At 29.3% G+C, this 22834-nt stretch overlaps 1 protein-coding gene across 2 annotated transcripts in view; it reads right to left on the bottom strand.

Annotated features, from left to right (window-relative positions):
- LOC112595223 (E3 ubiquitin-protein ligase TRIM9) overlaps positions 1 to 22834 on the bottom strand; it is a 65224-nt gene that overhangs the window by 5790 nt on the left and 36600 nt on the right. Inside the window, exons 2-6 of one of the 2 annotated variants that reach the window (XM_025340355.1) lie at positions 5970 to 6065; positions 4769 to 5002; positions 4146 to 4302; positions 3065 to 3097; positions 1515 to 1654 (exon numbers count right to left, since the gene is read on the bottom strand). In XM_025340355.1, coding sequence (XP_025196140.1) covers positions 1515 to 1654; positions 3065 to 3097; positions 4146 to 4302; positions 4769 to 5002; positions 5970 to 6065 — 660 coding nt within the window. The remainder of the gene's footprint in view (positions 1 to 1514; positions 1655 to 3064; positions 3098 to 4145; positions 4303 to 4768; positions 5003 to 5969; positions 6066 to 22834) is intronic. The other variant, XM_025340356.1, reaches the window with a different exon arrangement.

Raw genomic sequence — 22834 nt, 5'->3', positions numbered from 1 at the left:
TAATGGTTTGCATTTTATGGGTCGCCGTGTTGTTATTGGAAATTGGAAGTCGTTCTGTAATTTAAAATCCATCAACAACTAGTGACATTGTTTACAAAAATGCAATGTATACTGCGTTCAGACGTCACGATAAACGTTTTTTTCAGACATTCTAGTACGCCTTTTAAACAAAATGTACAGCCGGGATTAAACGCACAAAACATCAACTACCACTCATCCCTACCAACGACTTCATTTTTATTACAAGACACAGTTCGTAAGTCGAAACTCTGTTCCGTCGTAAAGTATACAATTTTTTTATATTTTCAACGGCAATTCATTATTTTCGAAAAAAATATTGTTTTACGACGAAAAAATGAAACTTTTATTCTCCGAGAACATAATATATGGGGTAGTACGTTTTATAACTAGTTACATTAATTTACTAAGTCAGCTTTTTATGTATTCAAAAAATATGTTTTTACAAGCAATCTATTTAAAATAACACTTATTGTTTAAAAGACACTAATGGTTTTGAAAATATTTTTTTACAAATTTTTAAGTTGTTACAAAACATTATTTTTCTAAAAAAAAAAAATGAAATCTTATTATTATATTGTTATTTTTTAAATGATCATTTTTCAGATTTAAAAGACATTTTTAATACTTACTTATTTCAAGGCAAAATATTTTGGTTTATTTTAGTTTATAATAATCAAATTTTGAACAATTTATAGCTTATATTCGTTAAAAATATGTGAATTATAGATTATTGTAGTGAAACGTTTCTCTCCATTCATCATAAGCTACTTATCCAAAATTCGATTTTTATAAACTTAAATACTCCAAAAATTATTATACTTAAGTATAAGGAAATAAAAATGTACGTTGTCACTAAAAAAAAATAAATATTTTTAAAAAGATGATAATATAGCAAATAGTATGTTTTTTAACGGTTTTAATTTATGTCAAATAAAAAATATTTTCAAAAACATTTGTATATCTTAATAAAGCGAGTGTTTTTCATTGAATAAATCATCTGAAATATTTTTAAATTTATAACAAATCACTTTTACAAAGAAATACATAATATTTTACATTAATAGTTATTGAATTTTTTTTTTTTTTTTTTATGACAACCTTTTTTATTCTTAATTTTGTCGTCAAAAACAGAATACCACCACGGTAAAATAATTGTTTAAGTACATGTGGAGTTTATAATAAATACTTTAGGCAGTATAAAAAAAAAAAAAACATAAAAAATTTGGTTGTAAAACATTAAACTAAAGCCCTACGAATGGATCACACGATGTATAAGATCGTAATAATCTCGCCTGACAGCAATAACATAGAGAACGACGACCGACCGTTAATCTCAATTTGCAAAGCTCAAGTATCGGTCGGCGGACGTCGCGGGGGTAATCAATTTTCTAATGATACTGTGTGCATTGTACAGGCAGGTTGTGTACACATAATTTTGCGCGAAAATCGATACGCCTAGAAGACAGAATTATTTTTATTATTGTTGTACAAACCCTGAAGTCTCCACCGTTGCCGTCGTCCAGTTCCAACACGTAACCTTCGACGTACGAAGAAGCTGGTGGTTGCCACGCGATCGTAACGCTATTGTTCTCAGCGCTGCACTCTTCGGCGATGATCAGCGCCGCGCTCGGAGCTAAACACAAAAAAACGTATATTGTTCAGATGACCACGTATACCGACGATAAGTATACAATATAATAAACCTAATATTATTATATTATTTATGGCAAGACGGCCGAAAACACCACACTAAAGGTAACTACAAAACAGCAGCGTACATATATATATGTTATACATATTATTATGTACTTATATATAAATATTACAAAAGAAAAAATCGTCGCATGCATTTATACATCTTACTAAGACCACGATTTTCGGTAAAATCGTACACGGTATACTGTATTAACCATTATATACACCATATTTACTTCGACACGGATATTATATACGTACTGAGTGATACATTTAACATTAAATACAGTTATTGTTTCAGAAAATATTTATGATTTTGAGTCGTTACAAACAATAGTTTTGGAAAACAAATACATTTTTGCTAATTCTTAAGCTTTATATTCTTTTGAATGACAACATACATTTCATAGAGCAGAATATTTTATTCAATAAACAAACATAGAATTTTATGAGATGCCAACATTTTTAAATATAGATGAACAAAGCAAATTGGTGGTACAGAAGTACCTACCTAGACAAATGTTGATCCAACTATTCTGCTCATTTAATTTTTAAAGATTAAAATACACTGAATAATATTCTTATTCGGAATATGAAACTAAGAACGTAAGTCATCATTCGAAAAGATTTTTTTTTTTTACTTATTTAAACATTGTTATTTAAAATTAGTTTCAGCAATTAAGTGTTAACAAGTAAGATTAAAACATGAGTAATAATATATGAATTATTAACAAATAAGAAAAGAGAAAAAAAAGAACAAGGAGAACTTAAAATTCATAAGATTATACGCTTAAAAAATAGTAAAAATATCATTTTTTTCCAAAAATGTTTTAATCAGACTTAAGAGGATTCGAGACAGTACATTTTTTTTTACTTTTTTAACACACGAGGACCATAGGAATTTATACATATTCTTTGCTAAACAAATCGATTGATCTAGTGAGACTATTATAATTCTGAAAACAGATTTGAATTTTTCGTTACGTCTAATTAAAATTTGCTTTCCCATATTTTTGATTTTATCCCCTAAAAACTTAAAAAATTTAAATTAAAAACCAGCATGTTTTATTTAATTCATGAAGAAATCATTATCTAAAAGTTAAAAATGTAAGAAAGTCAATCTCAAGAAGATTTAACAAGAAATTCAAACCTCTTTACAAAATTTTTATGGTTTCATTGTATTAATTGATACATTTGGCAAAAATAAGTCTAAATTTCTTTGTTCCACTTATTAGACTAAGACAGAAACGTTGAATAAAAAATTCCGCTTAAAATTTTGAATGTTAAATGGATCACCCAATATATATATATATATAAATTATAAATAAATTATATATTATGAATATACCTGTTGCCTTCATGTCTTCTCCGTCCCCGATAGCTTTATAAGATTAGTGCAAGCAGCAATAGAACAATGGTTAATTTGTTTAGTATATATTATAATAATATAGCGGTGTAAAATACTGCACACATACAATACATTAACAACCTCGTAAAACTAATATCTAATACATTTTTAAAATTAAATATTTAAATTGGTCCATATTAAACTTAGAAATTATAGTGTATACTAAAGTGATAGAACCAATTTTAATTTATAACAAAAAAAAAAAAACAATTACATTTTTCATTGAACTTCTAAGTATTTTAAAATACTGTAATGAAAAAAATCTTAAATACTTAAACAATTATATTCATTTTTTGAATTATCATTTCACAAGATTGCGTATATACATGTGTGTGTGTGTGTGTGTGTATATGTTTAATAATAGGTTACTAGAATTATTATATAATTGATTTAATGTATTGTATGCATGATATTATAACACATCATGTCGCAAGTCATCCATAAAAATCGATCTATTCTATATACTTTTTTTTTTTAATTCGAGTTTTATTTTACTGTAAAATATTATGCAAAATATGACATGGTTTTTGCAGTAATTTTACGTTAATTTAAAAATAAATTAAAAAATCCAAAACTAAAAAAAACCCGTTCACGAAAGTCGGCGTTGGTTGATTTATACATTTATTTAAATGAATAAATATTTACACATTTACCTAAGTTTAAAAACAGTTTGTTATCTATAGTGTATGCCATTTGCAGATAAATCATGGCAAATTAAATTAGGCTTATTATTTACTAGGATTAAAAAACCTAGTCAAGTACAAAGTAAGGAACAACTATAAAATTGTTAATTAACTTAAATAACATGTTTTTATTGTATTTATTTGTTATTTTAGCCGAGAATTATTGATAAAAAAAAAAAAAAAACACGGTGATTTTAAATAAAACGCACACGATAAATTACACATATATGTGATATTGTTACTGTAAATGTGTGAAAGTGTATGATTTATAATTAACAGTTAACATCAATGTTTTAAGTTATCGCACGCGCGTATGTGTAAGTGTATATTATACGTACTTTTCATTTGTATAAAATTCATGTGCTCAATAGCTTTCAACACAGTGTTATCGTCCAGGGTCAAATCCAGCTGGTGATATGAACGAGGAGACGGCAATACGTCCTTGTGCCAGGTCATGTCCGTGTTCGAAACTCTGGCTATCAACATGGATCCGACCTGCAGAACGAAGAGAACAACAAAAACACGACACGATAAGTTTTCATACATAGTATTTAAATATATATAAATATATATTATAATATAATGCTGTGGGTATTATGTTCATACGGGTTATCACAGAAAACGACAGCTGATACCTGAATATAGATTATATTATATTATACAGAGTGTGTGCAACGTGTGGGTTTGTACGACCCCCATAATATTATATTATTTGATGGAGTTCATTATACGAGTAACACAATCCACCATGATAGAATTTGGGGAACTGGGAGCAGTTAAGTCTCCTTTAAAGGGAAAATCAGGCTCTCCGAAAATTCCATACAATTGCAGCGTATTGCGTAGTTATAAGAATTTTGTGAGGGGAGGAGAATATCGAATTTTAAAAACTGACGGGTATGTTAAATTTAAAAATGGATAGTCCCACAGCACGTGAAAAAATCGAAAACGCGCGATCGCTTACTTGTAAAAACGAAACGGGGTCGTTTTCTTTGAGAGCCTCGATGCAGAACTGCAACAGGGACGTGGTTTTCTGCAGCTTACACGTACAGCTGGTTACGTGGTCCTTCAACGACCGCTGTTTGATTTCCTTGTCTTGTCGCACCGCGTCGATCAGCCACTGTCTCCGCCTCTCGATGGACCGGATCAGCGCATCACACCTGGCGTCCACTTGTCGCTCTAGTTCTTCGCACTCACCCTGCAAGCATAAACACAAACCCGACAACGGTGGTTATAGATTTTTTTTCATTTTATTTCGAGCATCAAAAACACGCCCATTCTATCACTAAAATGCTACTTTATTATAATAACCTAACTAAGGAAGTATACCGCGGTTGAACAACTTGCGGACTCTCAGACAAATTGTAACCTGCAGCCAACTTATGTTATATATTTATACGTAGGAGTGATGTTATACGTGCCTAGCAATATTAAGTCACGTACTCAACCATACATATATATACGAGTATATATACACGTTGTATACATAACGGAACGTGGACTACATATACGTTCATCTAGTTTGGGCTTTATTTCATTTTTGTATCTTATGACCACTACCACCACAACGAAGATTTTTAAAAGCACAGTTAAATTTAAACACAGATTTTTTTATCCCCCGACAAATATACTTTAATTGAACCCATTGAATAACGCGGAACGTATAGAATACAAGAAAGAGCATTTTACACTTGTAATTACACAGCAGAAATATATTATACTTGGTCGGTTTGTTGGTGTGCAAATTACTGACATGTAATAATAATAATAATAGTAATAATAGTAATAGTAATAGTAATAATAATTAAACATACTATATTACACGCGTTCATCAATTGTATTATAAAAACAATTAATTGTGACGTCAACAATGAGCAGAATTATTTATTATTCTCGATTCTACAAATTTATATTTGTATTCCAATTAAATTTCATTAAAATATAATAAACCGAAAAAAACAAGAACAAAAATCAAAATCGCCAAACAATAAAAACACGTCATACGTTATTAAAATATGCACTCCCGTCGTTTTCGATCGCAGCTAATTACTGCAATATATTGAATACAACGCTGCACAATTATTATTTGTATAATTTTCTATGACTGCGTAATACATCGTCATATTACAATCTATAATGTATTAATAAAGTAACTGGTGACTTACATTAAGTTTTTCAGACATTTGCTTTAACCTCTGAATGAACTCTGTAGTAGTTCGAGCTTTTTCGGACAATTGTTGAAGATTTTGAGATAGTTCCGTCTGAAAAAATCGAAAATTACAAATTAAATTACTGTCTTAATAGAATTAATTGCGTACACACATCACGCCCACTCCGAGCGTGTATATTTCAAACCATACGAAGACTTATTGTGTAATTTACAAATTATGCAGTTTATATATAGCTATTAGCTACCCAACCCTTCCATTAAATATCATTTATAAACCTTTGTTTTTAATAAAATATACGATCCATTAAACTATGCGTAAAACTCCATCAAATAACTGCTCGAGTTTACACACACACACACACACACACACACACACACATATATATATATAGTACACGTGCAGTATAGAACGTACGTCTAAGAGAGGTTTATTATACATCCTCCATACTGCAGCATACACCCCGGCGGGCAAGACCCCACATAGAGCAATGGTGTATGTATATGTATATACATATGCACTACACTACACGTTTTGAACGACCCCAAGGCATTTGATAACCATATATATACTTAGTCCGGAAGTTTGATGTTTCATTTACAATAACTCAATTATCCTCGATACATAAGTGTTACTACGTTTATAGTTTATACATTATCGATCTACAAATGTATATTTACATTGAGTACCTAATAATCATCATAACTAAGTTACACACACGAGTGCACGCGTACGCAGCAGTAGCTAATGAAATTGAATTCATAATTAACGAATGTTTTAGTTTTTTTTTTTTTACGCTAGGTGGGAATATTGTACATACAATCGGATTTCCACGATTTGTGTACTTAGCAAATATTCGGTATTCGATATCCGCCGCCTCCCTGTAGATTGTCGTTTAAGTAACACACTTAAAAAAAAAATAATATATTATATTTGTCAGATACGAGAATAGTATTTAAATGGTCTACTCGACTATTCGTATAATTTTACGATTATTCAAGTATTCACACAATATATTTATTAGATACATGGATCGGCGGGATTCCGACTTACTATGCAGTCAGCACCCTATGTTAAACGTCCAGAAAAAGAAACAATTTTATCGAATGAGAACTACATTTACTCATAAAGTAATTACGTTTACAAATTTAAATACACGCTCGTTCATTAAAAAACTTTCAATAAAAATATTGATTTTTAACGTTTTATATAGGTATGCCGCGTACAATTGCAGTGTAAATATAATATGCAGGGCGCGGTGCGAAATTTGCATAATACGCCGCAGGATATATTATACAGAACGACGTGTAAACTCAAGTCAACGGTATACTGCAGTGTTTTTATTTTTTTATTTTTTATTTTAACAAAAATATGACACTCGAACACGGTCGTTATGAGAGAGGCGTGAACGACATTTCCTCTCTGCCGCATACGACACACACAATACGCATGCCATGTAAATCTATGCAATTAATATATTATACAAGCGCATATAATAATATTGTTGTATACACGTTTAATTTTTGAACAGAAAGAAGAAAATAAACACGAGTTTTGACTTTTTAATAAATTATGCTGTCAACGTAAACAATTGCACACGTTGTAGATTGCGACACACACGCGGGTGCGGCAAATATCAAACGAACTATATCAAAATATGTGTTCACTATATATTTTTTACCAGAGAATACCTGTGCCCAGCAGTATACCAGAAGAATTCAGTAGTCACCGTTTATTGTCTCACTATAACATTATAATGGTTAATATGATCATTGTGTACTTTCTTTAAGCGTATATTTTCAAATATTTTAATTTATTTTTCCAATTTGAATAGCATATATTTTTTGAAGATTACTATTTCTACGATTTATCACATCCAAAATTTTTAAAAATATTCTTTTTTTTAACATAATTTGTAATCATTACGAAATAATACCTATTAAAAAATATATTTATATGTATATTGTATACACTATGTGTATTTTTTTATTTTTAAATATTTCATGGTTTAATTTACTCATTCCGTTAATGGACTCGAATATATCTGGTCCCAAAGTGAGTCTAACAAGCCGCCACTATACTATTTAAATATATACGAGCGTTTATACAACGCGTAACGAATATTACGAAGAAAATAATAACTAGTGATGACGTGAATCCAAACACGATAATTCACGTTAATCGTCAACATCATAATCAAATAATAATTGTAACATACTAAATGAGTATATTGCATATTTGAACCAAATGGTCGATTTTAAAACAAACTTCGAGGGCCGTGACTCGATGCATTCAGAGACGATTCAGAGAAACGTGAGTGTACACACACGACGTAGGTATGCGCGCATTTTAGAAGCGACACACAGAGGATTACACATTTACAAATGGCTAGTATAAACAAAAATAATATATCGTTTATAGATATATGAGTACACATACATTACATACAATCACTATCATATGCACATACAAATAAAGTGTTTATCCGACATCTATGTTTGCGTTTTAATACGCAATTTCGAGCAAATATTTTCCAACCCAACTGTAGGTACACATAAATATACTCGTATACAAAATCCAGCTACATACAGAGTAATTCATCCCCTTTTTTAAATAATACAATAATTCAAAATTTTATTTTTGAAACTTCTAAATATGGTTAGACAACATTTAAAAATTTTTGAAATTATTTTTCTACTACTTAAGGAGTGTCCAATGGAAATACAAACTTCTGATATTTACAAATCAGTAGTTGTTGAGTTATTTTAACATTGTTTTCTAAGGAGTTCTACAATAATGGATTTGGAAAACATGGTCTTGACCTATCCACATTTATAACTAAACATTTATAATAATTTGTTAAATATTTAATGTATAATAGATCCAATATTACACCACTTTTATATTTTTGAAAAACCATTTTTAAGGACTATTTTTATCTATAAAATAAAAATTGTAATAATTAAAAAACTAATTGTTTGAATTTTTAATTTTGTGGCACATCAATATTTAAAAAAAAAAAAAAAAAATTGTACACTAAATAACTTAAAGAAAAAAAAGGATTCTCGTTTTAAAAATAAAAGTTAGTATCGCCACAGGACTTTCCTTAAGAAGTATAAAAAATTCGAAAATTTGGAAATATGGTGATAAGCATACTTGGCTCTTTCATCTCATGATTTCACATTTCCGTACAGGTGACGTACAACAGTTGTAATAATATAATAAATTAAATACATTTAAATCATTATAACGTAATGCATGCAGTATTTCCAGTGTTAGCTTGGCCACGAATTACCATTCACAAATCCGACTTAGACCCACTATCATTGCATGATTGTCGTAGGGGGGATATTTTTGTATCTATTGATTGTCTTTGGTGATTGTGTACCTATTTACTATTTAATTATAGATTTCATACGCAAATAATATTTTTTTAGTGGACTATTGAAGAATGCAATAAAATAATAAAATATATTATTGAAATTATCTGTTATTTACGTAAGCTGATAAATTTATAATGAAAACTTGAATGCATAAATTTATAGTAATCAAATTAATTTTCGTGTATTTGTTCTTTATAAGTTTGTATAACAATTTTTGCTATAAATAAAAACCACATATAGACGAGATTTTTTTTAAATTAAATGTACCTCTAGAAACAAACTTTGTTCAACATTCACCTATATCATATAAAGCTATTCTTATAAAGTACCTTTGTAAAATTATTCAAATACTTTTTAAGTTCCTACTCAATTACGTATTTTAAATACTTTCTCGGAGTATCTGTACCTATCTTAAATAAATTAATAATTTTCAAAAACTTTTTCTTTTTAATTCATATATTTTCTTATTTTTATATTATTAACAAGAAAATGTTAAAAAAAACTGTTAAGTTGATTTATTAAGTAAAAGTACTTGTTTTTTAAAACTGCTAAAAGTATTTAAATACTTTTCAAAAGAAGTATCTGCACTTGTAATTTTATAAAGTATCTTTTACAAGACTACCTAAAACCATTAATGCTAATGTATGTAAAACAATATTTAATCATCGACATTCAAAAACTAATTGCCAATACTTCAAATTAATTAAAAATCTAATTTATGGTTTAAAGGGTCATTTAAAATAAATGTTTCAAAGACCTTTGGTGTGCTGGGTGGATACTACAAATTTTAATAAATATAATTATCAGATACACCGAATCACACAATAACACAAGACATACTTGGATTATAAGAATAACAGTACGGATAACGTTCCTCATGACCGAAAATGAATATTCCGAGGATACAAGATTGGGCACATATTATATATAACTGAAAAAGACATGACGGCCGCGCACACAGCCCTCTTGTCGTAGATCGAAAAGTCTGTGCGCTCTCCGTTAAAAGCCCCCCAAAAACCTGGTAAAATTACCTTTTTTCCCCTATTCTTACCTTCCATCACGCCCACGCGTATACACACCCACAATATATTATTATGTACAGGGTGATTCGCTACGATTGTACCATATTTGTCGTGCAGGACGAAGTATGGAGATAATAATACATAAGATCCAGCAGTGAAAACACTGAGACCACGAACCCTTTGATTATATTATACATAATCACGAGACAAACTCATTAAATATGAAACCACTGCACTCAAAACGTGTTTAAAATGATAAATAGTTCGTGATTAATTCATACAACTACAACATGATACATGCGCATTGTACATGTGTATTATTATTATTACATAAAAATATAATTTGCAATTACTAAAACTGGCATTCATTAAAATGTACAGTTAATGAAAGAACTTAAAAAATAACTAAACTTGTGTAAATTAATTAAAATTGAAAATGTATTTAAAAATAAGTAATAACAATCTTAATGATTATTTAACTCAATAATATTTAGTTAATAGAGTTTTAAAGGGTTCGTCAAGTTGTATACTATTGAACTTCACGAACTACAATCGTATACATTATAATAATATCTGACAATTTGATATTCATAAAGCTAATTCATACTAGAGCAGATTTTAATGTTAAACAGTAATAGGCAAAAAAGTTTGAAAATCTCGATCAGAATTTCCTAACTTATAGTAAAAACAAAAAACGATACAATGTTGGATAAAGTATCCATGAAATTCTTCAAATTTAGCGTCCTGGATTTAATAATTCTTAAAATTTTGCGTAAATATAGAGCCTTTCCAAGCGATGAATAATTAATTATGGTTATTAACCATCATATATATTTTCGAAATACAATTTTAAAGATTATTATTGCTATTATAGGGATCCCGTGGAATTATTAAAATTCGTACTATTTTTAAAGTTCATTAACTATTTAAGATTTACAACAAATATTCAAATAATATATAACATTAAAATACGAATATTATGTTAATTTTAAAGTCTTATTACGCGATACACGTGGACGTGTATAAAAAGGAAAAACACATAGAGACATCCTGTATAATACCGTATTATACGTTAAAGAATAACCGTTGACTTTACAAGCGAATCGCTGTCGTTATTATTTATTGTACGTCAGAGGGGTGATCGAGACACACGCGTTTTATCCCGCGCGCTACCCTATAACTGCCGAATCGTAAGGATTTTCAGCTTTCCATCTCCCCTACTAAATCGACCCTATATATATGATGTATACATCGCCGAGTTTCGTGTCGTACATCATCATGTCGTACGCTGAGGTGATCGGACCATTATTCTATTTCTGCGATCAATTTCAAATTTTTAAGTCTTACCAGATTTTTGATTTTCTTTTGTTGAAAACTCTGCAATACGTAGCATATACACATTATAAACTTTATATAGGTTTTCATTGCGCAGTTTACCTTTAGTATTATGTATTATATAACTGGTTTAATGGATTTATCTAATATTCAATACATTTTTTTTTTAATATTCGTTTGGATTCGTAATCGACGTTATCGAATGTGAGGAAGGAAAATATAAAAATAAATTTACCCAACATTGATGTTTTGTATTTATATATATTTACCATTATATAACACATTTGCACAAAGCATATTATAACAAACGGGAAAAATATAATATCATATGTCATCATGCATACAATATATTATGATATACAAAAGTATACGTCACATATTATTATTGAGCATATTCTCCTGCTCACGCCCATTTGCTTCAAAAACGTAGTTATTCAAAATCTAAAATTTTTTTTACTATTTAAGTGCTCTGTGTAGATAAGAACTTCTACTTTTTATATTATGGAGAACCACATTTACTGCTGTCAATTAATTAAAGTGGATAATATTTCTAACAATGTTTACATATTTAAATTAAAATTTGAACTAGTTGTTTTTTTTTTTATTATTTAACTCACTTATAAATAAGTGTACTAATACGGCCTATGATAATATATCTGGAAGAAGTGAAGATTAAGTAACTAGTGAAAAATCCAATATCTTTATCAATATTTACAATTAGTAGAAAAAATCAAGTGTAATAACATTTAGATTCACTATATTTCAATTATTTTGAAAATATAACAAAAAAGCACGAAAAATCAAAATCCCGACACATTTATAATCAAGAAAAAAACAGGGATGAACATATTTGATGAATCGCTTTATTGTATGTCATGCACACACTACAGCAGTCACTGCGCGACGACCACGTCAAAATGAAAAAAAAAACTTTCTTATATTATAATTGTATAATGTACTATTCATGCAAATAAAGGTTCACGGTGAACAATGGTTGTCGATGGCGGCGTGCGGCTTTGAACCCGACGACGATAAATGGGAAATCTTAAAGAAAAAACCCATTCGTTCGTCAACGTGACGCGAATTCGGAACAAGTGCTCCAAACGATGGAAAAAATAATACACAGAATAAAAAACTAGGTTCTGTTTTATTTTTTTATTCTGTGCTTACTACCGCGAAAACTACAACGGATGCGTGCGCGTTATACAGGGTGTATGGTCGTATGGACCACGGTGTTTATCAGCGCGTATGAATAAAGCTAATGCAAAAAAAAAAATGAGGTAAAACACAGTAGAACTCCCTGTAAATTATAATATGTATTTAAATAGAACATCACAATCGACGTCAAAAGCGTGTATTTGTCTACATATATTGAGGAGAGGGTGATGACAAAAACGTATTAATAAACGATTTTGGGGAGATCGATGAACAAACACAACAAAAAAAACTCCCTTTTACTCTGCATCATTTAAGATTGGTCTATAATTGTAAATTGTCTCTATAAATCTAAAACTGTCGCATTTCAAATCAAACAAATACAATGTAGACAAATATATTTATATAATACGTATATATTGTGTATGTCGAGGGCAGAAGTGAGCTATTTCAGTCGCAAACGACGCACAGAGCGGCAGATGCTGGTAAGGGCTGCATTTTGATCAGAACGGAAATTAGCTTCCCGCCTGAGCCATGTATACCATTTTCGTTTTTTTTTTTATATAACATCTCCTCCGTCGTCTATATCGATATTATGGCAATCCATAACGACACAATGAACCATTCGTACCATTCTCAGTATCTAGATTCACCAAAATGATTCATACAAAACAGCACGTGTGCAAATCATCTAACAGACAATATATATTTTGATATATTAGACAAGACGATCGAATCAGTAGGAGGAAAAAACATTTACTTTCTACGAACGAACACTCATTTTCTTACGCTTCAACCAGTATTGAAATTATTATACCCAACTATTTATCAGTTCTAGAAAAACAAAAATACAAATACATTTTTAAAAAAATAAATAAAATAACCTCTAAAGGGGCTGATTTATCGTCATCCCCCACCCCCACATAAATAAACGTCACTGTTTATAAGAGATGAAAATCAATTCACGCCACTGGAACTCGTGAGCAAATGCAGCAACCCATATACTTATTTGTGTTAAATTTAGAACGAGTAGTGCGACACAGATTTTTAAATAATATAATAATATATTATACCAAACAAATTTGGCAAGTCGTAAATAGATTTTTCTCATCGCGAGTCCCCGCGGTATACGCTCTTTGGTTCTGGATAGTTTGACATCTATCCAGATAGCAGCCGAGCGACATCGCCGTGGTAAGTATAGCGCTAGCTCACATATTTTTGTAATAAAAATAGTCGCAAAGACTTCCCCCGTATTATGATTATACGGTCGTCCAACGCATAAAACAGCTCTATATCGACATTTTCGTGTGTGCATTTACATAACATACATACTACTATAATCGTAGAAGTGTTTATGTGTGCACACGCGCTTATGTGTATGTGTGTGTATGTGCGTTGCGCGAGTATATTACTATTATTATTATTATTATTATTACAAGCTTAACGGTCGCATTCCGAAAAGCTTAGTGTAGTAAAAACTTGGAATCTATATCCGAAATTAAAAATATTTTACGCCTCGTTCGATCGTTAATATTACTATTATTATTACGACTAATACTAGGTAGTTATATATATATCTGTGTGTGTGTATATCATATACGCAAATACTATTACGTATTTTTTTTTATAATAATATGCTCTTCGCATTCCTGTATATGTATACCTGAACAAGGCGATTTATCAAGCATGCGCACTCTCAATTTTTATTTTACCAATGAATTTATTTAAATTCTTATTTTTGGAATAATGAAATGTACTTAAAGATTAAATTTTTAAATTATACTTGGCCATTTTAACAAACTATAACCATCATTAGATTCATTTTAATAGTTATCAAAATGTTCAAATCACTATAGCTCTCAATCTTCCAAACTCGTTATCAAAAGATAAGGGCCCATAATGTACCCAAAGTTAAATTATTTAAAAACTACTAGTTCGAATTTCAATTTAGATATTATGTTAATATTTTCAGAAAAAATATTCTCTTAATAATTTACAGTATAAAAGGGGAGATGTTCGTTTTGAATCAAATGTATTTAAAAAATTCCAAATCCAAATTTGGTAACTGCATAATTGAAAAAGAAAAAAATGGGTATGCTTTGTGATTCATTTTGTATATAATAATAACGACAATAGCAACGATATCGTATAAAAAATGTATTATCTTTTTAAATACGAATTTTGTGTGTGTGTGTGTGTGTGTGTGTGGGTATGTGTATGCGGCTATGGTTTTATATATTTTGAAATCTCCTATGTTAAATAATAAATTACCGGAAAATAGAATTCGGATTGAAAATATGAAGTCGATATATAGTTACAGTATTAGGTAAATTTTAATTAAAAAATAACAACTTTTCCCCGGTTCTCTTTAGTATGGTTGATTGTATTTTTAATTATTATTTTATTTTTGTTTTTTATTTATATTTTATTAGTCCATCGCATTGTTGTACATATACTAATATATATTATGATAAAAACGTTCAGTCAAAACTCTCGAGTTCGACAAAGAAAACAATAAGATTTATTTACAATGGTCGGGAACACTGCCTTGCATATTTATTACTCATAATTTTTTTTTTCAGAAAAAACACAAAATCTACAAAGGCGCATACACAATATTTCCCAGACGTTCTGGAACAGAACCAAAATTGTAAACGAGGTCACAACCGTCACACGTCGTATATACTCTGTCGAAACTTGACATGGAAACGGATCAATTCATTAGGTGTATGCGTAAATAATGAATACAACTGTTTGAAAATTCGAACACGAACTTTACGGTAAAACTTTGTCCTCACTTAAGTAATAAACTATATGGTTATAATATTTACGATAACACATAATTATTCTACCGTTCGCAACTAACACACGACATAATATTTACAATGCACACGCGAATCGAGTTATTTTTCGATTTTTTATAACAATATAAAAACACAATACCTGTACAAATAATAATTGTTTTAACTCATAAGAATTTACACACAATGCATACAAATATACGGCGGAAACTATTGCGATGTGAATAATTATATAATATTAATCAATATATTGCGTACTAAATAGAAGTAAAAACCAAATACGTTCAGGACGTATATTCGAACACAGCAGTGACATCGACTGATCGATTAATCCCAATAACACCAAATAAATAATAATGTTAATGTAATATCAACATAGCAACTTCTCCAGCGTCTCTGCAGGAAGACCTTAAAAACGTTAAATAACAACCAATTAATCCTGCTGTAGCAGGTGTCAGATTTATAATAAACCTAGGTCATCTATAACACTTTAATGATGGATGCGCCTCTAATAAGAACCACGCACGAAGCTATTGGAAACGATTATGTTAATATTAAAGGTGGGTACCTATAACGTATGTCTGATAACACTTTTTGGGGTAGTTTCTGGTAGTAAATTGGATTTAGTTGGTACTTAGGAGTTTAAAAGTAAAAATTTACTATTTTTAATTAACTTTATAATCGGTAATAAAAAAAAAAAAAATTAAGAAAAAACAGGGATTTTTATATAAATCCAATTTTGGTTAATTATTATAACTCAAAAATAAATAACCATATAGCTAGTTAGATACTTTGAAATTTCACCAAATATTTATAATCGTTTTCTAATTATAGTGAAGTTTTAATAATATTTCTAATATTTTTAAGCTATTTATAAACATAAAATTATTTTTTTTATAAATGTCAATTTAAAATTATTTGCTGTGTAGAAAGACTTAAAAATGTAATACAAAACTCCTAAAAAGTTGTTAATTTTTTGATTAAAAAATATCGAAAATCTATAGTTACAATATTGTTTTTAATAAATGTTTAAAGTTAGAATTTTAACAATTATTAACAATATATTAATTATTTTATTTATTATTTAAAAGTATTATTAGTGGGAACTTAAAACTTTTACGTACTATATTATATTATTATTGTAAACTTTACTTTACACAAGAATATGTGTGATTTATTTTAAGATATTATCTAATAATACTATGAATTCATTTTTACTGTTTTACGGTATCTGCAGAAAGATGTTTAAATATTAATTTACATAAGTTTAAATACATATAATTATAATTATTAAATACTATTAGTTTAATAAATGCAATATATTCGGAAAAATTTTTATCAATCTATCGTAAACCTAAAAGTAAAACAAATAAAATTAATAGCTATATCAGAAAACATATTATAAAATATACTAAGTGATAAAGGCTGACATTCTAACCGACCGTCCAGGATCGCTTAGAATCGTTTTTCGTATACAATGATTTATCGTTGAAATAATAGTGACCCACTTGACACCTAATGTACAGAAAAGCGTTACCTACTTAACTATCTCTTTAAAAAAAAAAAAAGAAAATCGCCTTTTTCTTTGTTAATTATTTATCACGTGACTTTTTTTAAAACGCTAATATATTATTTAAACATAAATTCGAAAAAGAAGATTTTGAGCCAACGATAATTTGAACACTTCAATAATCAATATTAATTTATTGACACTTTATATATAGGTATATTCTTGCCTCTGTTATAATTAACACAAAATCCATTACTTTTTATTATTGTAAAATTATTTAATCAGCATTTTCAAATAATTCGTATGCTAAGCAATTTATTGAAAGTAGTGTTCGTCCTTATTTATAAATAAAATAATTTTTATCTCTAAATTTCACTCCTTATAAACGGTACAAAAATCTATAAATTGAAAATATAATCTTTTAGTATCTTACTAAAAATGTCAATAATAATCAGGATTTGTATAAGCTAAACATTATTAAAGGAAAAAATAAAGTTAAATATACTTGACGAATCACCCTACATAATGTATACCGTCAGTTTTATTATACGTACTTCAAATAATAAATCAACGAAAAGTCTACCTGTCATTATTTAATTTACAAACCAATCACACAGCGATACCCTTGCGGATTATCTCATCGACATAATAACAACACAATACATTATTACTTACAACTTTCAAGTATGTACGTGCATACATACATACAATATATAAGTATTGCAACAACCTAACCAGTTGTATATCCATACATGTATACTAGCAATTTTAGAAAATACGTGAAATATGGGTATGGAATCACAAGACTTATGTTTGTAGTTTTATGATTTTATTTATTAATGAAGATCTAAATCTAGTTTATTACCTATGAATTTTTAATGATATTATAAAGAAAAAAGCTAATATTGGGATGCTAATTCATACGTCTTAAAATATAAATCTTTAATTATTCTAACAATAAACAAATCAAGCCGGCTTCTCAAGAATAAAATATAAGTTTTGAACACTATTCACTCCTTTCCCCCCCTCCAAGTCCCCTTAACGAACACCACAACAGCATGATTTTCATTTTCGGGGCGGCCCGCGTTAACACGTCCGACATCCGCGACGTCTTGGACACGAGAATGATTATTATTATTATATTTTGTAATCACAAACAATTTATATATATATATATATATATATTATACGTACGGACACGCGTCGTCGTCATTAGTCATTACTCATTACAGTCTCGCCACGCAACACTGCACCGTCAGGAACGACGACGAATTGTATATATTATTATTATAGTTTATTATGCGACGTTGAGTACAAGAAAACATATTGAATAGGCAACAGCTGCAGCAATACAAAAAAAGCCAACACATCCAAAAGAAAAATGACGAACTTGTAGTGGCGTTCGTGTACAAGAGAATCAACTACGAGATATAAAAGGATTAGTGTGCGCGGATTGAGAGGGGGAGAAAAAACGTACCTATTATAATATACGAATGAAATCTATTTGGTATTTATATACCTCACCTCTGCGGCATCACCACCCGATAGTCGGCCGAAAAAGACTTTTAAATACAAAATGTGCGCTTAAAAACCATCCCCTTTCCGTGTACGCATATCTAACACGCATGTGGGGGACAAACGACAATTACCGACGCACAACGCGATAAGAACTGCACAGCGCACGCAACGCTTTATACGTGTATTATATATTTTAATGGTGCAATACGTACATACACAAATGGGACTTATAAGACTTACGGGTACATGACCTTGCACGCGCTCACAAGCATATATCTACACTTTCACGCTATACGGAGTGGTTGAAAAGTCATCACCGAAGCGTCACGTCACGGAGCGCGACGTATAGATTTTCGACATCGTGCTGCGGACAAACCCTGATAGCAAGTCGATTCTTTTACATTTTCGAACAAAATAGATATTTTAATAAAATATTTATATTCCGAAAAATCGAAAACCCAAAGAAAAAGTATAAACATATATATAGTATAAACTGAAAACTTTTGTACAATACAAACATTGAAAACCGAAAATATTAAGTCATATTTAAATCAAAATATTTTTAGATAAATTTTTATAGTTAATAAGTTTTGATAACTTCAGTTGGCATGGTAGATATCAGATTTGAAAAATTGTCTCGTAATTCGATATAAATTACTGAAGTTCACAAACAAATAATTAAAAATATTAACATAAGTATACCACGCGTATCGGAATTTTATATGGATGACAAAATTTATGTCCAAACAAGTAATTACTTTTCGGATAAAAATTGGTTATGATGCTCAAACGATATACGCTTCAGCACCGTGGAAGACGCACTAGAGAAGCGCTACCTGGCGCGGTGAATGAATAAATTCCATAATACATATATAGATTTTTCGTCGTCACCTTAACGTGCGCAAATGTAACTCGACAACACACTTATCCGGAGAGTAAAATATATATATTAAATTGCCACAAAGACTTGTGCATATGATATAATATCCTCGACCCGGTTAGTATATACGTAAATGTATAGGTGCACTACAAAAACGAGAGGCAAAAAATGGAATTTGTTGTTTTAGAATTGCGTTACACGCGATAAAACTAACCGAGTTGTTTTTCTTTTACACTTGTCTACAAAAACACGTTAAAAAGTAAACGAAAATACGTGTAAAATCACATGTTTTCTTGAATCATCGCATTGGATGAGCACATATAAAACTTACACTTAGTACCACTTTTTATACGAAGATTAAACAAAAAAAAGAAGCAATTTAGGTGTTGGCAACGACCGCCAAAAAAACCGAAAGCATTATATTATTTTGTTTCCTATATTATTATTGTTATCATTTTTCTTATTATATATTGTTACCCGATTTCAGTTTTTGACCGTTTATATAATATTATACCTACAAGGGTAGGCGCGCGCCATGAATATTAATAATAACAATAACCCTCTGACGGTTCGCACTTGACTATAAACGCAGTAATATAAATCAAAAACGGTTAGGCCACTACTCCTAAATCTATAGGTACCAATAAATAAATATAATAATTGGTATTATCGTTAAATTCGGTAGGTGGACAATGAAGATAACAGGTATACAAATTCCAGTACGAAAATATTTAAATAGTTTTCGCAACGATTTCTGGAGCGTATATTATACGACGATGCACTAACGTATATGCCACGTAGATCGACGCATATAAACGTTCCAATTTTTGGTTTATAGTTTCTAAAACTCCGTTTGAAAAATATACGAAAAACATATAAATAGTTCTACAAAAACGTATTTAATTTACTGCAAGCAACCGGAAGTTAGTACCCCGTGATAACCATTTGTGCTTTACATTAAGTCGCTATGTCACGTGAAAATAAATAATAACACGCGTCCATTATATATTATACAATATACATTTAACAGTTTTATCGAAAAATACCATAGCACTAAACGCAAATATGTGGTGATTTTTCAAAAGTTATGTATTACACTCATTTTCATGAATTTTAATTCCACTTTTTTTCACATAATCAAATTATTATAAAACAAAAATACATTTTTTACTATTCATTTAAGTTTTTTACTTTTTTTTTTTAATAATAGCACACAATTTTAATTCAATATTACTATGCACAATATTATTTAGAAAACTTTAATACATATTTAAAAATTGAATTTCAAACGATTAACCATAAAATGATTATAACTAAGTAAACATTTAATTTACAATCATATAAGCGAAGTGAGGTGACACATCAAAGATGCCAATCAAGATATTTGTTCATTATATACTCCGCCCATCTAAGCGTAAAAGTATTAATAACTAATTAATTACTTGTTTGAAATTCGATTTCTAAACGTTAAAATTCTCAACGTAAGTAAGCCATCGTTAAAAAAAATAAAAAAACTAAAATTTGATGTTTTTTTCAAAAAAATTCATACTTTTCGAGATAATATATATTTACATTCAAATTAATCACTTTGTATACTACAGGCGGTATTATTCTGAAATCGTACAAATAATATAGTTATAAACGAAAAAACGATTTTGCTAAATGGATACAACATATATAGATATAAAACTATAGTATTAAAACGCGATAAATAAAGTAATATATAACATATATGTAATATGTATAATATATATATATTATAAGACTGAGAAATAAATCGAAATGCGTCCAAGAAAAAAAATGCAATTTACTGTAGCGCGATATTATGTCCTAGGTTTTATCCCCACCCACAAAGATATATAAATGTATATATACATGGAAGGTACAAAAACGTTTTTCTATATTGCTTCTCTACTTTTTTCTTTTTCTTTTTTTTTTTTTTTGTACTTGAATCAACTTTTAACGAATTCAGTTCACATGTGGCGCCTGTTTATTTTTCACTTTTTTTCACCGTTCCGTGCCGAGAATGTTTAGTTTGAGCTCAACATCGATCTATACAGTAATAAACATATATACCAGTATATATATATATGTATAATAGAACAACAACGCGACACGAAGTCTGATAACAACCAATTTTAAAACAAAAAATATTTGTAATTATACTTGTACACGCGTTAATTATGCTAAACAACAAGAAAAGAAACACTGCCAAAAAAACACGGCTAAAGGACAATTAATCACACTCCACCCAGTGGTAATGAGAAAAATTATTTCCGATAAAAATTTCGGATTAAATACTGATTACAGTGATATAATTATAAAAAGGCGCGTTATTAAGTAGGATTAAACAATTGTCGCAGGTGACGTTTTTTAGGAACTGCTTAAGAGCTGTTCATGTATCCACGTATGCATGGCACAGACACAACATCACATCCATATATAATTCACTATTTATTAATTTTTTAATTATATTAAAGATAATTTAAGAAAATAAATCGATTTAAAAAAGTAAGTAAAAATTAAATAACAGAATCCATATTTATGCAATATGCATTGTGTAGATGACAATGATGAGGTACAAAGAAAAAATTAAATAAAAGTATTAAATAATATGATCCTATACAAGTTTTCCTAGTAAATGCATCACGATTGGTAATTTTTGTTGTTTAAAATAATATTTTTAGATGTGAATCAGATTGTAAAAATGTACAAGACAAATATTTGTGTAATGTACATTAAAATTAAATGTTAAATGCCACTCTCCTATCCAACTATCTTTACTCTGAATCCCTCTCCGAGAGGAACAACAGATAATATTTACCTAGAGTAACGAAATCCTAAACACGTCACTACAAGTTACGCATAAATCTGTAACTTGAGTTGGGTCTAAAAGGACAAATGTCACTTTTCGACCGAATCGGGTTAAATGTTTTTATCTTGTCCTCAAAGTGCGTAATTCTATAGTAAATAGTAATCAAGATGATGTAAGACCACAAAGGTAGCTACATAACACAATCAACTAATTGTATTTCTGGAAAATGACCAATTTAATAAAATAGAATACAAATACTCCCGTAAATCGGAAAGAAGTTTAGAAAAAAGCCTAGAAATAAAAATATGGTAAAAACCCTTGATGTAAAAAAAAAATTCGAAAACTTGCCCCTTAATAAAAAAAAAAAAACAAAATTAAGCTTAATAAATAAATAAATATAGAATACAGATTGCAGCTATAATTAAGTAATTTTATACCTATTA

The sequence above is a fragment of the Melanaphis sacchari genome, unplaced genomic scaffold (genome assembly GCF_002803265.2).
Source record: "Melanaphis sacchari strain LSU unplaced genomic scaffold, SCAv2.0 Contig261_pilon_pilon, whole genome shotgun sequence".
In the NCBI taxonomy this organism is placed as follows: domain Eukaryota; kingdom Metazoa; phylum Arthropoda; class Insecta; order Hemiptera; family Aphididae; genus Melanaphis; species Melanaphis sacchari.
The sequence above is the reverse complement of the archived record's forward strand: the minus strand, read 5'-3'. Positions and strand labels throughout refer to the sequence as shown.